The sequence below is a fragment of the Pseudophryne corroboree genome, chromosome 5 (genome assembly GCF_028390025.1).
Source record: "Pseudophryne corroboree isolate aPseCor3 chromosome 5, aPseCor3.hap2, whole genome shotgun sequence".
Taxonomy (NCBI): Eukaryota; Metazoa; Chordata; class Amphibia; order Anura; family Myobatrachidae; genus Pseudophryne; species Pseudophryne corroboree.
The window spans coordinates 505,753,409-505,777,534 of NC_086448.1; the positions used below are offsets into that span (position 1 = coordinate 505,753,409).

Here is a 24,126-nt window from a genome sequence, read left to right on the forward strand (position 1 = left end):
CTGTAGAATAGAGCATAACCAATTGGTGAAGTACTGGTGCCTTTTTCAGGCAAAATGAGTTCATTTATAGGCTGGATGCAGACAGCACTACTCTCTTGCCAGAGCAATAGCAAGTTAATGTTCAGTCTCTGTCTCGCCCAGATTTAAAACTTAACTGGTTCAGATGCCAGTTACATAAAGGGAGGGGAATCTGGTAGCAAATATCTATCCCAGGGGTTCTAATATTTGTGTTGACAGTGGATTTTTATTTAACATGGGTTTTCCTTCTTAGATCTCCCTTACATTATGGATGTATCATTATTATTATTTTTTTGGCGAAAGTCTGAGAAAAGTGAACGGTATAATTGTAAAATGCATCAGTCATACAGGATGCAGACATTATTGACAATAGATTTGTTGCTACATGTAAATAACAAGATCTGTTTTTTTAGTTATTTATTTATTGAAAAAACTATGAAACTGTGCATTGTGTCCTGTATTCTGATACATAAACTTATTGCTGTCCTTAACTTTTCCCTCTTCCAGGAATTCCTCCAAGGAGACTGCAGCAAAGCAAAACAGAAGCTGGGCTGGGCACCTAAGGTCTCATTCGAAGTAAGTAATTGCTGCATTGCACCGTGTCACACCAATGGAAATGTCATCACAACGTTATTGACTGGTAAAGAGCTCTCGGTCTGTCGAGAGAACGCTAGATGTGTACCTCTTGTAGCCCCACCTTCACTGCAAATAAAAAGAACTGATCTGATTAAGTTTGCTAGACCAAGAACATGTGTTATAGCATATCTGCGGCTAAGATCCTTTAGAGTGACAGCTCTCTTAAGCTGAGTGCACACCTAAACAATCCATCGGGTGATCGGGACGATTGTATAGGTGTGTAGTGAGGTCTGTTGCAGGAGCGTTAGCCAATAAACTGATTTAAACAATCCTAAACGGTCGGAATCGAGAGGTCGCATCTCGTGTGCTGTTTAATCTTTGTCAGCCTAGATCCCAATCCTATTGACGCTCGTACAAACTCAGCTATTTCTAGCACAGGACTCACAGGAGGTCAAGCTGGGGACACAGTACTCGGCTAATTAGGAGCGTTTACCTGATCAGCTGTTTGATCGAAAAGGTTTATAGCTTTATAGTAATGTATAATAAAGAGAAAGAATAAGATTTATTATGGACTGTTTGTATCGCCTGTTATTCTATAGCAGGCCTGGCCAACCTGTGGCTCTCCAGCTGTTGTGGAACTACAAGGCCCCGCATGCCCTGCCCCAGTTTTGCTGTTAGGGAAAGCTAAAACTGTGGCAGGACATGCTGAGATGTGTAGTTTCACAACATCTGAAGAGCCACAGGTTGGCCTGGTCTGTTCTATATGAAACCACAATGTTTCCAGTGACCCTAACATTGAAGATGTATAATCAGGGAGACGGTTGGCGTCCCATGGAATGTGACTGCGGTTTTATAATCAGATAAAAAAAATTAAAAATTCCAACCATTACAACCAAAATACAGTTCAGCTCCATGTGATCAGCATAAATGCTCTGGTGTCTAGTACTCCGTGCTGAATTCTCTCTTCTCTCCAGCATATAATATAGAGATCTCCTTTGTGATGCAGAGTATATCACAGCCCCATCCACCCACCCCAGCATTTACTGTTTATAGAGCAATACCTAGCTGGTATACTACCATTTATAGTGTTCACCCCTATCATGTCCACATTGCAATTCAGTGCCTTGTATGTGCACCATTACTTACCTCCAGCGGATGTTTCTCCATACTGTAACCAGTGCCACCGACCTGTCAAAGCCCACAGGTAAACAGGGCTGTTATTAGCTGTGTTTCCTTCCATTAATAACAGCAGCCAGTCAGAGTTTACTAAAGCTAAATAAGTAAATGCAGCTTCTCGCAGTTCTGTTTGTCTTCCTTTTTCATTCTGAAGATCGCAGTCAACAACCAGGAGGCAGAGTGCCATGATCTTGAGGCTAGAAGAGGATATTGGGGATGGTACGAAAACCTGAGATTTCTAAATTTATCAGGTTACAAAAGTCTGTGGAACCCCAAACATTCTTTGTACAGGGCTTCTGTTCTTTGTACAGGGCTTCTGTATGAATGTTAACATCATTACTGATTGCACTTCATATAGGGCTAATATGCACACTTTTATATCCCAGAGACTTGGGCAATCAGACAAGGGGTAGCAAATGTGGGAAGTGGGTCCTGATTTTTAATCGGTCTTCATTGGATTAGTCATATAGACTGTATAGGTCATGGGTCTTCAACCTGTGGCCCTCCAGCTGCTGTGAAACTACACATCCCAGCATGCCCTGCCACAGTTTTGCTAAAACTGCATGCATACCTCCCAACATGGCTCTCTCCAGAAGGGACAGAATGCTCTGCTCCTGGACTTTCCTCTTAATCTATGATTGCCATCACCTGTCCTGAAACACCTTTCTTAACCATTAACCTGTTCAAAACAGGTGCCGGCAATCAAATTAGGAGAAAAGTCCAGAAGCAGAGCATTCTGTCCCTCCTGGAGAGGGTCATGTTGGGAGATATGGGATGTGTAGTTCTACAGCAGCTGGAGGGCCGCAGGTTGAAGACCCATGGTATAGGTGAATTAGTTTGTATTTATACTTACATTTAAAATTTAACGTTTTTTTTGTAGCTTTTCAAGCCAAGAAATATAATTATTGCAGTAAAAGAACATCCATGGGCTCAATCCTGTTAGGTGCGAGTTGGGTCCTGTGATTCATTTTTACGGAGAATGTGCACAGCGACTTGTATCCCCTCCACCAAACACACACACACACACACACACACACACACACACACACACACACACACACACACACACACACACACACACACACACACACACACACACACACACACACACACACACACACACACACACACACACACACACACACACACCCCCCCACTGGCTAATTTGGAAGTTTTCAATTTGCTTAATTGGGCCAATAAGTGAAAAAAATGGCCTCAAATTACCCCAAAATCAACTTTATAATTGTTAATGCACCCCAAATATAATTTCATTATTTATTTCAATGAAAAAGAATTGCTTTTTATAATTTTTTTACATTTTATGGAAGAAATTTAAAGTGGCCTCAATTAACCCAAAATCAAATTTTGTAGAAAATTTGCACTTGCCATGTTGCCCTGTCACGTTTGATCCTCAATAAACACATCAACAAGCTAAATGTGAGGGTTGGTCTGTGCTTAATATGGACGGATAGGTTATTTCAAAATGTTAGTACATAATCTAAAAGAGCATGGAATACAGGTTATTTTCAATTGGTTTTGAATATGATATTGTCATCAAAGATAAGCTGTCATCAAAGAAAAGAGGGCTACTTTGAGGAATCTAAAATATAAATCATATTTCGATTTGATTAACACTTTTTTGTTCATAACATAATTCCATATGAGTTCTTTCATAGTTTTGATGTATTCAGTATTAATCTACAATGTAAAAAATAATTAAAATAAATAGAAACCATTGAATGAGAAGGTGTGTCCAAACTTTTGACTGGTACTGTATGTATGTATGTATGTATATATATATGTATATGTGTGTGTGTGTGTGTGTGTGTGTGTGTGTATATGTATATATATATATATATATATATATATATATACACACACAAAAGCAGCTGCACTCTAGGGTTTATTGAAAATATAAACAATTTAAGTATTGAAAAATAGTTACATCTGGCCAACGTTTCGGGGCCCGTAGCCCTTTTGTCAAGGTGTGTACAAGGTGGAAAGTGACCCTCTTAACTTATAAAGCTTGTGAAAACCCCACACGTTCGGAAGAGAAGCATCTATCCATTACCATTTGCTGCAGAGGGCACCTCGCTCTTTGGCTTGTCTGCAGAGAGTGCCGGGCATCCTTCTGTACTATATATATATATATATATATATATATATCTTGTAGGTCCGGCTCTCCAAATACATAAATTGCCAGCCCGGGTGCCCCCACACTTTTCACAATAGCGCTGTTTCCACGTGCGGCACTCCTAGGCATACATCAATCCAATAATCTACTCGGCAAACAGGGTAACGTTTCAGTGCCCCCTTTATTAATAAATCGGCACTTTTATCAGACAAACAGGTACAACATACAATCTTACCTATATAAGTGCTCCCATCACCAAGACGCCAATCGCCGGAAGCCATGCTGCACGGCACACCCGGCGTCTCATCATCAATGACGTCATTCCCGCATACACCTGTCATAGGCGCGCCGGTCAAATCATCAACACCCAGTGTACTAACAAAACAGTACTAAGCACAATGCTAGAGCTATACACACTTGGCTATCCTCATATTATACCAATTAACGTACATTTTGTTATATATATTAAATATCAAATATGACAAACGTATCAATTTTACGCTGGAGACATAATAAACATTTACTTACTCAAAAGGTAAAATAGACACTGCACGATAACCATAGTAGCTAATATCCAGTTAAATTACCGGGATAGGGGTACCCTAGGATAAAAGAAACCAATTCAGACCCAGGTGTTCGTTTAACCCCTTAGGGCTAAGTGTATCCAACCTGAATATCCACTCTGATTCACGCTGAAGTAATTTGAGTGATCTATTGCCCCCCCGAATCATCGGGGGCACATGATCAATCATACGATATCGTAAAGTGCTTAAGGGGTGTGCTGCCATATAGAAGTGACGGGCTACGGGCTGTTCACTACCACCCTTGTTAATAGCTGCCTTAATAGCGCTACGATGTGCCGCCATACGCTCCTTAAAGGCTCTTTCAGTTTTGCCTATGTATGATTTCCCACAAGGGCAAATTATTTGATAAATAGTGAATTTAGAATTACATGTCAAAGCATGCCGGATCTTATACTTTTTACCTGACCCCGGGTGATGAAATGTGTCACCTGCAATTAAAAATTGACAGGTGGTACAAGCACATCTCATACACCCCAACTTCCGTCTGAGGAAGGTTTCTCTAATATTGGGTTCGGATCTTACATCCGTCCTCACCAATAAGTCTCTTAGATTTCTACTTCTAGTATAGCAACTCATAAGTCTGGTATTCTTAAGTTTCAGGTCACCATCTGATTGTATCATGGGCCACAACTTTTTCGAGACTTTCCTTATACTATGGCTATGTTGGTTAAATTCCTGTACCCAGGGGATCATGTTGATCTCCTTTTTAGATTTACCTTGTCTGATTAGCATATCTCTATCTAATCTAAGTGCTTTCTCCTTTGCTTCCAACAAATGGTCTAAATTGTATCCTCTATGGAGGAATCTGTCAATCATAGCATCCATTTGTTCTTCTGCTCTGTTCGGATCTGATGTAATCCGTCTAATGCGGAGCAACTGGGAGAATGGCAGGCCCCGCTTAAGTGATGGAGGATGAAAGCTTCTACCATGGAGTAAATTGTTCCTATCAGTCACTTTAGAGTATAGGGAGGTGACAATCTCCCCCCCTTGTTTCTCAATCTTTACATCAAGGTAATGTACCTCAGTTCTACTCATGGTGTATGTGAATTTCACTGGGTGTTCACACTCATTATGTTGCTCAATTACAGATACAAATGATTCCTTTGACCCCTGCCAAAAGATCAGCAGGTCATCTATGTATCTGGTATAGAATAATATATTCTTCGCCACCTCTGGTCTAACAAAAAAAGATATCACTCTCTACCTGAAACATATATATGTTAGCGTACGATGGGGCCACACTGGCCCCCATCGCACAGCCAACACATTGCAGGTAGTAATGCCCATCAAACATGAAAAAGTTGCGGGTAAGAACTAATCTCAACAATTCCAATAAGAAATCCAAATCTGGCCCCGTATATGAAGCATTATTAGTGAGGAAACGCCTGACCGCAGATAGGCCCTCCTCGTGAGGGATAATAGTATACAGGCTGCATACATCTATACTACAAAGCCAAACGTCATCATCTATATCCCCAAGATCTCTAAGCTTGCAAAGTAACGTAGTGGTATCCAGCAAATAGTTGGGGTGTGCCTGAATACAAGGCTGCAACAGTGTATCAATATATACAGATACAGGTTGAAACAGGGACTAGATGGCCGCAATGATAGGGCGTCCTGGGGGATTCTCCATAGATTTATGGATTTTTGGTGTTGTATACAGGATCGGTACCCGGGGATATGCAGGTATCAATGCCGCACTCAATTTAGCTGTTATAATCCTGCTATCCAGTGCCTGTTTCAACAAATCAGAAAGCTCTACTTTAAATATGCTGGTAGGGTCTTTATCAAGGGGTTTATATGTGTCCTTGTCACCAAGTTGTCGCTTGATCTCCTCGATATATTTATCGCAATCTTGGATAACAAGTGCTCCCCCCTTGTCAGCCGGCCTAAATTCAAGGGTTTCATTTTTTTATAATCCCAATAGAGCTTGATATTCTTCACGCTGCAGGTTATGTCGTATAGGCAATGGATTCTGCATCTGTTCATCTACCTCACTGCCAAGCATCCTCATAAATGTTCTAATAGTTGGATTATTGGACTGCGGGTCAAATGTGGATTTCGGTTGTAATCTCCGTAGCTCATAGGGGATAACTTCACCTTCCTGTTGCTCCAAAGTGCCTTTACCAAAATACTCTTTGATTTTTAATTGGCGACCCAATCTGTGTTCCACTTGCCATTTAAACGGTTTAAACAGATTGGTCGGTACAAATGAAAGTCCCAACGAAAGTACCTTAGTCTTTATATATAATAAATGAAATGGGGTACAAGGCTGCACTCATTTTAATTTAGCATGTTGGTGCAGCACTCATTTTAATTTAGCATGTTGGTGCAGGGTCCATACAGAGATTAATATATGCACTCGCCTCATCCAGCCAGGTGCCCAACGACCGTTTCAACTGCACATCAGTTTTGTTCAGGGGCTTACTGAATATACAGTACTGTGCAAAAGTTTTAGGCAGGTGTTGAAAATGATGCAAAGTAAGAATTCTTTCAAAAATAGTTAATAGTTAAGTTTTTATGAATTAACAAAATGCAAAGTGAATGAACAGAAAAGAAATCTAAATCAAATCAGTATTTTGTGTGACCACCCTTTACCTTCAAAACAGCATCAATTCTTCTAGGAACACTTGCACACAACTTTTTAAAGAAACTCGCAGGAAGGTTGTTCCAAACATTTTGGAGAACTAACCACAGATCTTCTGTGAATGAAGGCTTGCTCAAATCCTTTTGTCTCTTCATGTAATCCCAGACAGATTCGATGATGTTGAGATCAGGGCTCTCTGGGTGCTATGTCATCACTTCCAGGACTCCTTGCTCTTCTTTATGCTGAAGATAGTTCTTAATGACATTGGCTGTATGTTCTGGGTTGTTGTCCTGTTGTGTGCACACACTCATTATTGTATGTGTTAAAGCCAAATATTTCATATTTTGACTCAACAGTCCAGAGCACCTGCTGACATTTTTCTGCACCCCAGTCCCTATGTTTTCGTGCATATTTGAGTCGAATGGCCTTGTTTCCACGTCGAGGGTATGGCTTTTTGTCCGCAGTGTTTCCATGAAGACCACTTCTGGCCACACTTCTTTGAACAGTTGATGGCTGTATCTGGGTCCCAATGGTTTTTGACAGTTGTGAGCTGATGGCACTGCTGGACATTTTCCAGTTTTGAAGCGACGTGTGTCTTTCATCCGATTCACTGTTTCCTTGGCTAACCACTGCGTCTGTGGCCTTCAACGTTGCCCGTTTCTTTGTGCTTCTTTAAAAGAGCTCGAACAGCACATCTTGAATCCTCATTTTGCTTTGAAATCTTTGCCTGGGAGAGACCTTACTGATGCAGTATCAGATGTGGCTTGTTGCTGTGCTCAGTCTTGCCATGGTGTATAACATGTGACATAAAGCTGTCTTCCACAACCTCTCCGTTGTAGCAGAGTTTGACTGTTCCTCACCCAGTTTTTAACCTCCTACATAGCTGCTTCTGTTTCAGTTAATGACTGTATTTCAACCTACATATGAAAATGATGATCATTATCGCCTGTTTGGTATGATTGGTTAATCCTACACTTCACTATAATTCTACAAAATCCCTTACTCTGTGCAAGTGTACCTATAAGAATTGATGCTGTTTGGAAGGCAAAGGGTGGTCACACCAAATATTGATTTGATTTAGATTTCTCTTCTGCTCATTCACTGTGCATTTTGTTAATTGATAAAAATAAACTAATAACACTTCTATTTTTTAAAGCATTCTAACTTTGCAGCATTTGTTCCAACCCTGCCTAAAGCTTTTGCACAGTACTGTATATATCTTATAAAATAGATTTATAATGCACTCACCCAGTTCGTGGAATATAGCATGAAATGATGGACTGGCACTTTCTGATTTGGCCGTTCCCTGTGTCCTGTCCTGCCGCTGCTGTCAGCGGCTGCCAGGTGCACTGACAGCAGCGGTGGGGGAGCATCGTGAGGCGGTCGGCGGGGAAGCAGTGTACGGCGGCCGGTGGGGGGAGCAGCGTGAGGCGGCCGACGGGGGAGCTTCCAGCAGCACCCGGAGCTGGCAGCGGGAGTGATGTCTGCGGCGGCAGGGAAGGCACTACATTTACTACTCTCATCCTCGTAGCTCCCCATCTCCTCACCTCAATCTGACTTGTTTTCAAGTTGGATTGAGTTTGTCGGAAAGCGGGCCAAACCTCTTGGATTTGGCCCCGTTTTCAACAGCAGCAGGTGGATCGGCAGGTATTCCGCCGATCCACCTGCTTTCCGACAGCATTCCGACAAGTCGGGTTTCCCGACTTGTCGGAAAATTGTGCCCCTATTGAATAGGTCAGAACCCCTTCCGACCTATTCCAGTCGGAAACTGCCATCTTTCCGACAAGACGGTAGTTTCCGACTCTTAGGGTTAATTCAGCCTTAGGGCTGTATTCAATGTCAGGCAGAATTATACATCTGTAGGTTGCATTACAGTCTCTTTTTTTATTTGCTTCACCACATCAGTGAGTGCCGGTCCATCATTTTATGATGCATTCCATGGATTGGATGATTGCGTTTATTATTTTTATGGACCTCTGCACCACATTGGGATAATGCAAGTTTTGAATACTACAAAACATATAGGTATATACCCGCATCATTCTGCTATTACAGGTTGAGTATCCCATATCCAAATATTCCGAAATACGGAATATTCCGAAATACTGACTTTTTTGAGTGAGATAGTGAAACTTTTGTTTTTTGATGGCTCAATGTACACAAACTTTGTTTAATACACATAGTTATTAAAAATATTGTATTAAATGACCTTCAGGCTGTGTGTATAAGGTGTATATGAAACATAAATGAATTGTGTGAATGCAGACACACACTTTGTTAATGCACAAAGTTATAAAAAATATTGGCTAAAATGACCTTCAGGCTGCGTGTATAAGGTGTATATGAAACATAAATGCATTCTGTGCTTAGACTTAGGTCCCATCGCCATGATATCTCATTATGGTATGCAATTATTCCAAAATACGGAAAAATCCGATATCCAAAATACCTCTGGTCCCAAGCATTTTGGATAAGGGATACTCAACCTGTATATACATATATAATAGCAGAATGATGCGGCTCTCATAGCTTCAATAATGAAGACAAACACTTAGTTGATAAGAGAACTGAAATGTTGTTGATATAAGACTATAGTCCGTCATCAGACCAAACCTTATATATAAGGTTATATATATATATATATATATATATATATATATATATAGTCCATAGAAGCAGCCCGGCACTCCGTGGTCCCCGTAGGGGTATTTGCTCCGGTGCCCTCCTAAGGGTATGGCAGCCCCAATATGCAAGATGGAGAGAGACGGCGGCACTCAGAGACTTTCACTTCCAAGTTAATCAAAGCAAAAAGTGCATTTATTCGTCAACGTTTCGGGGGACGAACCCCCTTCCTCAGGACACTGCAAACTAGTGATTATGCAAAGAACAACAACTTAAACACCCTACCTGTACCGTGTATCTGTGTCTGCCTCCACGTCCCCGCCGTCCTGTGCACGGAACCCGCACTTCCGGCAGCGTGTGGCATGCGAAATCCGGAAGTTGCGTCATCCCGCTGCACCGACCCCTCAGTGACGTGGCTGCAGACAGGAGAGAAAACGGTAACCATGGAGATGCGGCGCAGCATCGTAATGCTGCGTAGCCTCATAGTAAATGTGAGCCTTACAAAAATACAAAAATACAATACAAACTACCAACGTGTGAGAGCATAACAATAATGACAAAGCAAAACAGCACAAGTATACTGCATTACAGTGAATCGTGAAATCGTGATGCAGTACTCATAAAAACAGTGACAATGAATGCTTTATAGGTAAATGCACAAGTTAACTTCTGAGATCAGCCCAGTGTGGTCAATAATAAACCATACTCAATCCTGTCACACCAGAGAAAATCAATAAAAAGTGAAAAAATAAATAAAAAGACTGGAGTATAGTGAATCATAGAACAATTCATTTAGGCATCATACAGTGTATAGTGAGTATGATACATACGTAGCCCTGTTTACGGTATACCTATATCACAGTAACATATCACACTAGAGCCCTACTGTGTGGCCAAATAGTGTTTAGGGCTTATTAAAGTTTACCGGTATTAAAGAGGGTGAATGACGCATGATTAGAAAGCCTGGTAGACATCATACAGCCTGAACCAGGTGGTCACCTATGTGACAAGGTTATCCTGGAGCCCCCTGGCTGCGCAGTGGGTTATGGTGTGACAGCACCATGAACAGCCACTGTGTCTATTGGGCAAACTGGACAAACTGAAAACCAACTGAAAAAACATGCATGGGATGACTGGATGGCCATATATGCCAACCTCACCTAAAGAAAGCATTGTAAATTCAGTTGTTCATTAAGACCTCTAGGGTGGATGGTGTCTAATTTAAAAATCCAGCGGGCCTCAAGTTGTAACAATTGAGTCGCTCTGTCTCCACCGCGGACAGAGGACGGGATGTGGTCCACTATCTTGTATCTGATGGCTGCCAAACTGTGTCGCATCTGAACAAAATGGCGTGCGACCGGTTGGTCGCTTTTGCCGGTGTTGAGGGCAGCCCTAATGGCCGACCTGTGGAGGGCCATTCGTTCCTTAAAGAGGCATTGTGTCTTGCCTACGTAATATAGGCTACAAGGACAGACCAATACGTATATTACATATGAGGAACTACAAGTCAATGGCCATCGGATATTAATTTTTTTCCCGGTATGGGGATGTGGAATGGAGTCACCCGTGAGCATGTAGCTACATGTGGTGCAGCCCAAACATTTAAAACAGCCAGGTTTTCGGCTCAAAAAATGTTTGGCTGTCGTGGCTGTTTTAAAGCCCGTGATGTCATTTTTGACCACTAAATCCTTGATGTTAGCGCTACGTGTATAACATGGCATGATTCTGGAATGTTTCAGGGCTGATAAGCCCGGATCAGAGCTGATAATGGGCCACATCTGTTTAATCCTCTTGTTGGTCCTGGAGCTGTTGGTATTAAATTCGTTAACCCAGGTAACTTTGTCATTGGTTGTTCTGGGGTTATCACCCCTCAACGCCTCACTCCTACTAAGGGCCATGACCTTCCTGCGTGCCTGCTTCAGTATATCAGTGGGGTAACCCCTCTGGCGGAATTTCTCCGACATCAGATCTAGCTGCTGTTCAAGGTCCTCAGGTTCGCTAGTAATTCTGCGGACCCTGAGAAACTGAGAAAACGGCAGGCCTCTGACCAAAGGTCTGGGGTGAAAGCTGTCATAACGGAGCAGGGAATTCCGATCGGTAGGCTTACTATACAATGACGTGCGGATCATGCCATCATGGAGTGTAATTTTGATATCTAAAAAGCAAATTTCTTTGGCATGTGACGTGAGGGTGAACTTGACCGGGCTAGTAGACCCATTATGTTCCTCAATTAAAGTGCAAAGTATCTGGGGATCATGTGTCCAAAACACAAGCAAATCATCTATATACCGAAAATATAATGAAATATGTTCGGCAATAGAAGTCTGTTCAAAAAATAAACGGCGTTCTACCTCCCACATGTAGGCATTGGCCAGTGACGGAGCCACTGCCGACCCCATTGCACACCCTCTTTTCTCTATCGTCCTAAGTGGATGCTGGGGTTCCTGAAAGGACCATGGGGAATAGCGGCTCCGCAGGAGACAGGGCACAAAAAAGTAAAGCTTTTACCAGATCAGGTGGTGTGCACTGGCTCCTCCCCCCATGACCCTCCTCCAGACTCCAGTTAGATTTTGTGCCCGAACGAGAAGGGTGCAATCTAGGTGGCTCTCCTAAAGAGCTGCTTAGAGAAAGTTTAGCTTAGGTTTTTTACTTTACAGTGAGTCCTGCTGGCAACAGGATCACTGCAACGAGGGACTTAGGGGAGAAGTAGTGAACTCACCTGCGTGCAGAGTGGATTTGCTGCTTGGCTACTGGACACTAGCTCCAGAGGGACGATCACAGGTACAGCCTGGATGGTCACCGGAGCCGCGCCGCCGGCCCCCTTGCAGACGCTGAAGAGAGAAGAGGTCCAAAATCGGCGGCTGAAGACTCCTGAGTCTTCATAAAGGTAGCGCACAGCACTGCAGCTGTGCGCCATTTTCCTCTCAGCACACTTCACACAACAGTCACTGAGGGTGCAGAGCGCTGGGGGGGGCGCTCTGAGAGGCAAATAAAAACCTTATTAGAGGCAAAAAATACCTCACATATAGCCCACAGAGGCTATATGGAGATATTTAACCCCTGCCTAACTTCAAAAATAGCGGGAGACGAGCCCGCCGAAAAAGGGGCGGGGCCTATCTCCTCAGCACACAGCGCCATTTTCTCTCACAGAAAAGCTGGAGAGAAGGCTCCCAGGCTCTCCCCTGCACTGCACTACAGAAACAGGGTTAAAACAGAGAGGGGGGGCACTGATTTTGGCGATATTGTATATATATAAAAGATGCTATAAGGGAGAAACACTTATATAAGGTTGTCCCTATATAATTATAGCGTTTTTGGTGTGTGCTGGCAGACTCTCCCTCTGTCTCCCCAAAGGGCTAGTGGGTCCTGTCCTCTGTCAGAGCATTCCCGGTGTGTGTGCTGTGTGTCGGTACGTGTGTGTCGACATGTATGAGGACGATGTTGGTGAGGAGGCGGAGAAATTGCCTGTAATGGTGATGTCACTCTCTAGGGAGTCGACACCGGAATGGATGGCTTATTTAGAGAATTATGTGAGAATGTCAACACGCTGCAAGGTCGGTTGACGACATGAGACGGCCGACAATCTATTAGGACCGGTCCAGGCGTCTCAGAAACACCGTCAGGGGTTTTAAAAACGCCCATTTACCTCAGTCGGTCGACACAGACACAGACACGGACACTGAATACAGTGTCGACGGTGAATAAACAAACGTATTTCTCATTAGGGCCACACGTTAAGGGCAATGAAGGAGGTGTTACGTGTTTCTGATACTACAAGTACCACAAGAAAGGGTATTATGTGGGAGTGAAAAAACTACCTGTAGTTTTTCCTGAATCAGATAAAATAAAATGAAGTGTGTGATGATGCGTAGGGTTACCCCGATAGCAAATATTGGCGTTATACCCTTTCCCGCCAGAAATTAGGGTACGTTGGGAAACACCCCTTAGGGTGATAAGGCGCTCACACGCTTATCAAGTGGCGTTACCGTCTCCAGATACGGCCGCCCTCAAGGAGCCAGCTGATAGGAAGCTGGAAAAATATCCTAAAAAGTATATACACACATACGGTGGTTATACTGCGACCAGCGATCGCCATCAGCCTGGAGATGCAGTGCTGGGTTGGCTTGGTCGGATTCCCTGACTGAAAATATTTTATTCATGTAGAGCATTTAATAGGATGCATTCTATATATATGTATGTGAGATGCACAGAGGGATATTTGCTCTCTGGCATCAAGATAAGTGCGTTGTCCATATCTCCCAGAAGATGTCAGGGACACGACAGTGGTCAGGTGATACAGATCCCATACGGCAGATGGAAGTATTGCTGTATAAAGGGAAGGAGTTATTTGGGGGTCGGTCCATCGGACCTGGGGACCACAGCAACAGCTGGGAAATCCAACCTTTTTTACCCCAAGTTACATCTCAGCTAAAAAAGACACCGTCTTTTCAGCCTCAATCTTTCCTTTCCCATGAGGGCATGCAGGCAAAAGGCCAGTCATATCTGCCCAGACATAGAGGTAAGGGAAGTAGACTGCAGCAGGCAGCCCTTTCCCAGGAAAAGAAGCCCTCCACCGCGTCTGCCAAGTCCTCAGCATGACGCTGGGGCCGTGCAAGCGGACTCAAGGTGGGGGGGTAGTCTCAAGAGTCTCAGGGCGCAGTGGGATCACTCGCAAGTTGACCCCTAGATCGTACGAGTATTATCCCAGGGGTAAAGATTGGAGAGTCGAGACATCTTCTCCTCGCAGGTTCCTGAAGTCTGCTTTACCAACGGCTCCCTCCGACAGGGAGGCAGCATTGGAAACAATTCACAAGCTGTATATCCAGCAGGTGATAATCAAAGTACCCCTCCTACGACAAGGAAAAGGGTATTATTTTTCCACACTATATTGTGGTACTGAAGCCAGACGGCTTGGTGACACATAGTCTAAATCTAAAATGTTTTGAACACTTACATAAAAGGTTCAAATCGAGATAAAGTCACTCAGAGCAGTGATAGCGAACCGGAAAAAAGGGGACTATATGGTGTCCCTGGACATCAAGGATTACCTCCATGTCCAAATTTTGTCCTTCTCATCAAGGGTACCTCTGGTTCGTGGTACAGAACTGTCAATATCAGTTTCAGACGATGCCGTTTGAATTATCCACGGCACCCCGGGCCTTTTTACCAAGGTAATGGCCGAAAAGATGTTTCTTCAAAGAAAAAAGGCATCTAAATTATCCCTTACTTGCACGACCTAAAAAGGGCAAGTTCCAGAGAACAGTTGGAGGTCGGAAGAGCACTATCTAAAGTAGTTCTTCGACGGCACGACTGGATTCTAAATATTCCAAGAATCGCAGCTGTTTTCCGACGATACGTCTGCTGTTCCTAGGGATGATTCTGGACACGGTTCAGAAAGAGGTTTTTCTTCCCGAGGAAAAAGCCAAGGAGTTATCCGACCTGTCAGGAACCTCCTAAAACCAGGAAAGGTGTCTGTACATCAATGCACAAGAGTCCTGGGAAAAATGGTGGCTTTTTACGAAGCAATTCCATTCGGCAGATTCCATGCAAGAATTTTCCAAAGGGATCTGTTGGACAAATGGTCAGGGTCGCATCCTCAGATGCACCTGCGAATAACCCTGTCGCCAAGGACAAGGGTATATCTTCTGTGGTGGTTGCAAAAGGCTCATCTATTGGAGGGCCGCAGATTCGGCATACAGGATTTGATCCTGGTGACCACGGACGCCAGCCTGAGAGGTTGGGGAGCAGTCACACAAGGAAGAAACTTCCAGGGGGTATGGACGAACCTGGAAAAGTCTCTTCACATAAACATTCTGGTACTAAGAGCAATCTAAAATGCTCTAAGCCAGGCGGAACCACTCCTGCAAGGAAAACCGGTGTTGATTCAGTCGGACAACATCACGGCGGTCGCCCATGTAAACAGACAGGGCGGCACAAGAAGCAGGAGTGCAATGGCAGAAGCTGCCAAGATTCTTCGCTGGGCGGAGAATCACGTAATAGCACTGTCAGCAGTGTTCTTCCCGGGCGTGGACAACTGGGAAGCAGACTTCCTCAGCAGACACGATATTCACCCGGGAGAGGGGGGTCTTCATCCAGAAGTCTTCCACATGCTAATAAACTGTTGGGAAAGACCAATGGTAGACATGATGGCGTCTCGCCTCAACAAGAAACTGGACAAGTATTGCGCCAGGTCAAGAGATCCACAGGCAATAGCTGTGGACGCACTGGTAACACCTTGGGTGTACAAATCAGTATATGTGTTTCCTCCTCTGCCTCTCATACCAAAGGTATTGAAGATTATACGGTGAGGAGGAGTAAGAACAATACTAGTGGCTCCGGATTGGCCAAGAAGGACTTGGTACCCGGAACTTCAAGAGTTGGTCACGGACGACCCGTGCCCTCTACTTCTGAGAAGGGACCTGCTACAACAGGGTCCCTGTCTCTTTCAAGACTTACCGCGGCTGCGTTTGACGGCATGGCGGTTGAACGCCAGATCCTAAAAGGGAAAGGCATTCCAGAAGAAGTCATTCCTACCTTGATTAAGGCAAGGAAGGAAGTCACCGCGAAACATTATCACCGCATTTGGCGAAAATATGTCGCGTGGTGCGAGGATCGGAGTGTTCCGACGGAGGAATTTCAACTGGGTCGTTTCCTACATTTCCTACAATCAGGATTGTCTATGGGTCTCAAATTGAGATCTATTAAGGTTCAAATTTCGGCCCTGTCAATATTCTTCCAAAAAGAATTGGCCTCAGTTCCTGAGGTACAGACTTTTGTTAAAGGAGTACTGCATATACAGCCTCCTGTGGTGCCTCCGGTGGCACCGTGGGATCTAAATGTAGTTTTAGATTTCCTCAAATCCCATTGGTTTGAACCATTGAAAAAGGTGGATTTTAAATATCTCACATGGAAAGTGACTATGTTACTGGCCCTGGCTTCCGCCAGGAGAGTATCTGAATTGGCGGCTTTATCTTATAAAAGCCCTTATCTAATCTTCCATTCGGATAGGGCAGAACTGAGGACTCGTCCGCATTTTCTCCCTAAGGTGGTATCAGCGTTTCACCTGAACCAACCTATTGTGGTGCCTGCGGCCACTGGCGACTTGGAGGACTCCAAGTTGTTGGACGTTGTCAGAGCCTTAAAAATATACATTTCAAGGACGGCTGAAGTCAGAAAATCTGACTCGCTGTTGATACTATATGCACCCAACAAGTTGGGTGCCCCTGCTTCTAAGCAGACGATTGCTCGTTGGATTTGTAACACAATTCAACTTGCTCATTCTGTGGCAGGCCTGCCACAGCCTAAATCTGTTAAGGCCCATTCCACAAGGAAGGTGGGCTCATCTTGGGCGGCTGCCCGAGGGGTCTCGGCATTACAATTCTGCCGAGCAGCTACGTGGTCGGGGGAAAACACGTTTGTAAAATTCTACAAATTTGATACCCTGGCAAAAGAGGACTTGGAATTCTCTCATTCGGTGCTGCAGAGTCATCCGCACTCTCCCGCCCGTTTGGGAGCTTTGGTATAATCCCCATGGTCCTTTCAGGAACCCCAGCATCCACTTAGGACGATAGAGAAAATAAGAATTTACTTACCGATAATTCTATTTCTCGGAGTCCGTAGTGGATGCTGGGCGCCCATCCCAAGTGCGGATTATCTGCAATACTGTACATAGTTATTGTTAACAAATTCGGGTTATATTGTTAAGGAGCCATCTTTAAGAGGCTCTTTCTGTTATCATACTGTTAACTGGGTTTAGATCACAAGTTGTACGGTGTGATTGGTGTGGCTGGTATGAGTCTTACCCGGGATTCAAATTGCCTCCCTTATTGTGTACGCTCGTCCGGGCACAGTACCTAACTGGAGTCTGGAGGAGGGTCATGGGGGGAGGAGCCAGTGCACACCACCTGATCTGGTAAAAGCTTTACTTTTTTGTGCCCTGTCTCCTGCGGAGCCGCTATTCCCCATGGTCCTTTCAGGAACCCCAGCATCCACTACGGACTCCGAGAAATAGAATTATCGGTAAGTAAATTCTTATTTTCTGAATGAAGAACCGGCCATTAAACAAAAAATAATTATGTGTTAGTGTGTATTCCAGTAGTGTGATAAATAAGTCAATGTCAGGCCCGGTGTACAATGGATTATTGGTGATGAGGTGTCTCACTGCCGCTAAACCTGCTGTGTGCGGGATGCATGTGTATAGGCTTGTTACGTCTAGCGTATTTAATGTGGTGTCAAGGTGGACCGGCCCAAACTCGACCAACTTCCTCAAAAGCATGTTAGAATCCTTGAGGTGGGTAAAAGTGGCCTGGATGCAAGGTTGCAAATATACATCCAGGAAAATGGCTAATGCCTCACACAATGAGCCCCTGGCGGAGATGATGGGCCGGCCAGGGGGATGTTGGGCATTTTTATGTAATTTGGGGATAGCGTAAAATATGGGGGTGACAGGAAACCTACAGCATAGCTTGTTGTATATTTCTTGTGAAATAAGCCCTTCAGACAAAGCTAAACTTAAAATATCGTCCAGCTCAGATTTAAACTTATGGGTAGGGTCAGCAGACAGTACGCTATATGTGTCACTGTCAGCCAGCAGACGATCACATTCTGCAATATAAAAGTCCGTGTCCATGACGACGATCCCACCGCCTTTATCTGCTCCCCTAACAATTATGTCCTGCCTCCCCTGGAGAGATTTAAGGGCCAGTTGTTCTTCTCGTGTGAGATTTTTGTTAATCCGGGGGGCTGGAACATCCTGTAAGCCATCCATCATCCGTGAGAAGGTTTTGATGGACGCATTGGTGGAAACTGGATCAAATTTAGAAGCAGTACCTAGTTTCCTAATCTGGGGATGTAAACTGGGTTTAACTGGATGCATGGGTGATTTATCAAAATGTTCACGGAGCTTGAGGGATCTGTTAAATTTAAAAGTCTCTACCTTCCACCTAAACTTGTCGGGAGACTTTGTGGGGACGTATGCGAGTCCTTTGGCTAAGACAGATGTTTCTGCCGGGGAGAGGGGTACCGAGGAAAGGTTGAAGATGGCATCCGAGTCTATCGTGGGGGGCGGCCGCCCCTTTTGCCGCCTCGACTGCCCGCCCCTGCGGGTGGGCGTTTTCTTCTGCCGGAGGCCACTGCCCTGGTGATTGCCCCTAAAGGGGCCCCCTGTGGAGGGGGGGTCTGTTCAGCAGTGAGTGCGTCATCAGTTTCGCTAGCTGAAGTGCTACGTTGTGAATGATGAACGCGTTGTCTCCGGTAGCCTCTACCTCTGTGTGGCCCAGAGGGAGCTGTGGAATTAGTTAACCAAGTGTAGACCCGATGTTGCTCGTAGTCGGATTGCACCTTCTTCAATTTATCCTTCTTGAACTTGATAAGCTCAGTGCGGTACAGTTCAACCTGAGTCTTTAGTTTGTCTAGCCAATTAGTGGTTTTGTCTCCAGTGAGGGTATTCAGATGTTGTTCCTCAAATGCCTTTAGTTTGTCACGTGTGCAGGTGACCTCTCTGGTGGACTCCTCGATCACCAACAGCATCAAGTCCATAGCACATTTGTTTAAAACTGCAATCCACCTTTTGCAGAAGGTGGGATTGTGACGTCCGATGGTGGGGGAGTTTTGTACTCGAAACCCCCTGGGTATCTGCTTGTTTCTAAAATAATCGGACAGCGTGCGGCCATGGAACATGAAATCTATTTCCCGTTTCTTTAATTTGTAGAATTCACGGTATAGTTCCTCCGTTCTCTCTCCATCTTGCATATATATATATATATATATATATATATATATATATATATATAGAGAGAGAGAGAGAGAGAGAGAGAGAGAGAGAGGGGGAGACTTATATACAGTTTGTATGTGTATGTATATATATATATATATATATATATATATATATATACCAGAGGTTTGACTATATAAAGTATATGAAAAGTGCAAAGAATATATTATAAATATCTCATTTGTATTATTTAGATAATTTTTATAATCAAAATTCTGGAGCAAAAGTCTGGCAGGTGAGGCAGTGCCTCCCGTCGCTATCTTTTCCACACATGTCTGATCGAAAAATGTGTAATGCCCATATGAAGCCTTTTGCTTATATATTGTGGGGAAATCTGGCTCTGGTGCTAGCCAGTGCCTCCTGAGACATTTACCTCACCGCACGTCCATATATTTATATATAATATATATAATAAATATATATATATATATATATATATATATATATATATATAAAAATCTTTGACACTTGCTGTGCTTGAAGATAACTTCACTCGCCCTCCAAATAGTTAACTAGTAGTATATCAGCTGCAGTGGTGGCACTCAGGGGTTAAAATGTTGTTCTGACCAGTTGAAGTATTGTTTTCTCTCAAAATTGTAACCCTTAAGTGACGCCACTGTAGCTGATATACAGTATATATTGCAGGTCTTATATGGGACAAAAGGCAGCATTGTCTGCTTTGTGTATTTTTCATATAGGTGGCTGAAAATTCGATTTGACTAGTGCCAGACTTTGGAATATCTATCTATCTATCTATCTATCTATCTATCTATCTATCTATCTATCTATCTATCTATCTATCTATCTTCTCATTTTAACAGGGATTAAGAAATTAATACAAACAGAGGCCCAACACAATTAAAGTTCCTCTTCCAAATTGATTTCCATATCACTGATCAGTGACTGTGCTAATTTTGCTTTATACAAATATTTAGATTAGTTATTTTTACACAGTTGTTTAGCATCCAAGCCAAGGGGAAACTTCAATGCTCACTTGTAAATGTCTGTTCGTCCCCCCTGTTTGCACCTCTTGCTGGCAAATAGTTACTAATTAAGTAAAAATATTTAAGCTAATTTCTTTCTTTTTATCTTCATAGCTCTATTTTCAGACGTATGAGAAGCAGCTATTGGAGTTTGCCATGTTAACTAGGGGCCTCCCATTTTAACACAATTGTGACAAAATGTATGACTGTTGAGGGCAGTAATTGCAGCCGCTGGTATACCAGATTTTATTGCTCTATCTGGCAACCACTAAACAGAAAATATTATACAGAATACAGTGCAGGAGTCTCCTCCAATTAATAAACAAAATAATGGCAAATATAATGAAATGAGGTGACGTTGCTTGTTATTAATAGTGTGTTAAAAAATGTTGTTCTTTATTTAATATATATGCATGCGTATCTCACTTCAAAACAAACCCAAACTATGATCAAGGCACTAAAACAGTAAAAAATAAAAATGACATAAATGCAAATTATAAACCACAGCAATCATACTTAATAAGTGATAACTTATTTGCACAAACAGCTCTTAATTATTGTTGCTTTATGTTTTTATGTTTTAATAATTTTTAAAGTCTGTCTCTCATCTTTTTGGCAACAATGGCTTTAGCTAATGCTTGTTTCACATTGTAATACTGGACAGTGAAATGTAATGTTGTTTCTGTGTTCACTGAGCAGCAGCAAAATGATTTAACTGAGTAACGCTCATTTCTCTCATTACAGGAATTGGTAAAGGAGATGGTAGAGGCAGATATTCTTCTGATGCAGACCAATCCCAATGCCTAATTATGAAGACACCGAACCACAGCCAATTGGAGCCTGCAAATAAGCCAGGGCAACATCCAATCACTCCCCATCTATAAATATTAAAAATTATACATATTTCCTTACTTGTTTCCTGGTGTACGTCATGGGTACACAATGTTTGCAGAGAAATGTCCTTTTTGTGGGAAATTTGTGCAATTATTGGTTCTTTTGGTAATGTTGACTTTCTTAGGCAATCCATTCTCTGTGATGTATATTTTTCTGAAATGGTTGTGTTGTACTCAATGAAAGAAAGAAACATGATTATTTTCTACTTTCCAATTCTACCTTTCTTAATAAATTGCATTTCTAAAAAAGAAAAAAAGACCTTTGGCTGTTTCATCATTGTGTGCCACTGTTCACCTTTTACCTTTAGTCATTAAGAAATTTCACACACAACTGACAGAGACACACACACACACACACACACACACACACACACACACACACACACACACAAACAAAACAAATTGGCTTAACTAATATGCAATGTTTAACTTCTTAGAGAATTGGTAGGTTGCATTCTCATAAAATGTGTCATTCTTTGGGGGGAATTCTGTTGAAGATGAAGGCTGCAGCATTTAAATGCCTGTCTGCAACAGCACAGCATCTCGCACTCCTAGCCTGCCTAAATTTGCACCATGGGGTACAAGCAGTTTTGCGCGAGAATCGGCTGCCAATGTGACTGTTGCCGTGTTGATTTAGCCAAGTAAAAATGTCTGATTTGGCCAGGTGAAAATAATAATGAGTGTGAAATATCCAAGCATTCTGCAATAGTTCTAATGAGTCGGAATTTGTCCAGTGAAATGAACGGGTAAGTTTATATATTATTTTAACAAATTAAGCAACACAAAGATTCTCACATGACAGAATAGGTGACTGATCTGACCACATTTATTGAGTGGACAAAATGCCAAACATGATTCATTAACATCAGTGATTCCCAACCAGCTGTGTGTGTTGTAAACATTAAGGGCAGTGGAATTGGCTGAAGAGATGTTAAAAAAAAGATGTTGGAGATAGACTTTTTGTGCTGTGCTTTATCAGAGATAGAAAAATTCTATTTCTCTGACGTCCTAGTGGATGCTGGGACTCCGTCAGGACCATGGGGAATAGCGGCTCCGCAGGAGACAGGGCACAAAATTTAAAAGTTTGACCACTAGGTGCTGTGTACTGGCTTCTCCCCCTATGACCCTCCTCCAAGCCTCAGTTAGGTTTTTGTGCCCGTCCGAGCAGGGTGCAATCTAGGTGGCTCTCCTAAAGAGCTGCTTAGAAAAAGTTTGTTAGGTTTTTTATTTTCAGTGAGTCCTGCTGGCAACAGGCTCACTGCAACGAGGGACTTAGGGGAGAAGAAGTGAACTCACCTGCGTGCAGGATGGATTTGCTTCTTAGGCTACTGGACACTAGCTCCAGAGGGACGATCACAGGTACAGCCTGGATGGGTCACCGGAGCCGCGCCGCCGACCCCCCTGCAGATGCCGAATAGAGAAGAGGTCCAGAAACCGGCGGCAGAAGACGTCTCAGTCTTCATGAGGTAGCGCACAGCACTGCAGCTGTGCGCCATTGCTCTCCGCACACTTCACACCAGCGGTCACTGAGGGTGCAGGGCGCTGGGGGGGGCGCCCTGGGCAGCAATGTAATATACCTATTCTGGCTAAAATATATCACATATAGCACCTGGGGCTATATGGATGTATTTAACCCCTGCCAGGTTCCAAAAAAAACCGGGAGAAGAAGCCCGCCGAAAAAGGGGGCGGGGCCTATTCTCCTCAGCACACAGCGCCATTTTCCTGCCCAGCTCCGCTGCGAGGAAGGCTCCCAGGACTCTCCCCTGCACTGCACTACAGAAACAGGGTAAAAACAGAGAGGGGGGGCACTTATTGGCGATATTTATAATATTTGAGCTGCTATAAAGGGAACACACTTATTAAGGTTGTCCCTATATATATATTTATAGCGCTTGGGTGTGTGCTGGCAAACTCTCCCTCTGTCTCCCCAAAGGGCTAGTGGGGTCCTGTCTTCTATCAGAGCATTCCCTGTGTGTCTGCTGTGTGTCGGTACGTGTGTGTCGACATGTATGAGGACGATGTTGGCGTGGAGGCGGAGCAATTGCCTGTAATGGTGATGTCACCCCCTAGGGAGTCGACACCAGAATGGATGGCTTTGTTTATGGAATTACGGGATAGTGTCAGCACGCTACAAAAGTCGGTTGACGACATGAGACAGCCGGCAAACCAGTTAGTACCTGTCCAGGCGTCTCAGACACCGTCAGGGGCTGTAAAACGCCCTTTACCTCAGTCGGTCGACACAGACCCAGACACTGACACTGAATCCAGTGTCGACGGTGAAGAAACAAACGTATTTTCCAGTAGGGCCACACGTTATATGATCACTGCAATGAAGGAGGCTTTGCATATCTCTGATACTGCAAGTACCACTAAAAGGGGTATTATGTGGGGTGTGAAAAAACTACCGATAGTTTTTCCTGAATCAGAGGAACTGAATGAAGTGTGTGATGAAGCGTGGGTTACCCCAGATAGAAAACTGCTAATTTCAAAGAAGTTATTGGCATTATACCCTTTCCCGCCAGAGGTTAGGGCGCGCTGGGAAACACCTCCTAGGGTGGATAAGGCGCTCACACGCTTATCAAAGCAAGTGGCGTTACCGTCTCCTGATACGGCCGCCCTCAAGGATCCAGCTGATAGGAGGCTGGAGAATACATTAAAAAGTATATACACACATACGGGTGTTATACTGAGACCAGCAATCGCCTCAGCCTGGATGTGCAGTGCTGGCGTGGCTTGGTCGGAGTCACTGTCTGAAAATATTGATACCCTGGATAGGGACAG

The 24,126-nt window shown here is 43.6% G+C and overlaps 1 protein-coding gene and 1 long non-coding RNA gene across 3 annotated transcripts in view; one reads left to right on the plus strand and one right to left on the minus strand.

Moving 5' to 3' along the window:
- Positions 1-21,604, plus strand: part of GMDS (GDP-mannose 4,6-dehydratase) — a 1,113,821-nt gene extending 1,092,217 nt beyond the window's left edge. For both annotated transcript variants that reach the window (XM_063923050.1, XM_063923049.1), the window contains 2 exons: positions 526-594; positions 21,197-21,604. In XM_063923050.1, coding sequence (XP_063779120.1) covers positions 526-594; positions 21,197-21,259 — 132 coding nt within the window. In that variant the 3' untranslated portion in view covers positions 21,260-21,604. The remainder of the gene's footprint in view (positions 1-525; positions 595-21,196) is intronic.
- On the minus strand, positions 438-10,774 carry LOC134927924 (uncharacterized). The gene is made up of 3 exons (XR_010177778.1): positions 10,623-10,774; positions 9,983-10,113; positions 438-720 (listed from the first exon to the last, which is right to left on the minus strand). It is a non-coding gene; the product is annotated as an uncharacterized LOC134927924 (long non-coding RNA).
- Positions 21,605-24,126: the final 2,522 nt, after the last annotated feature.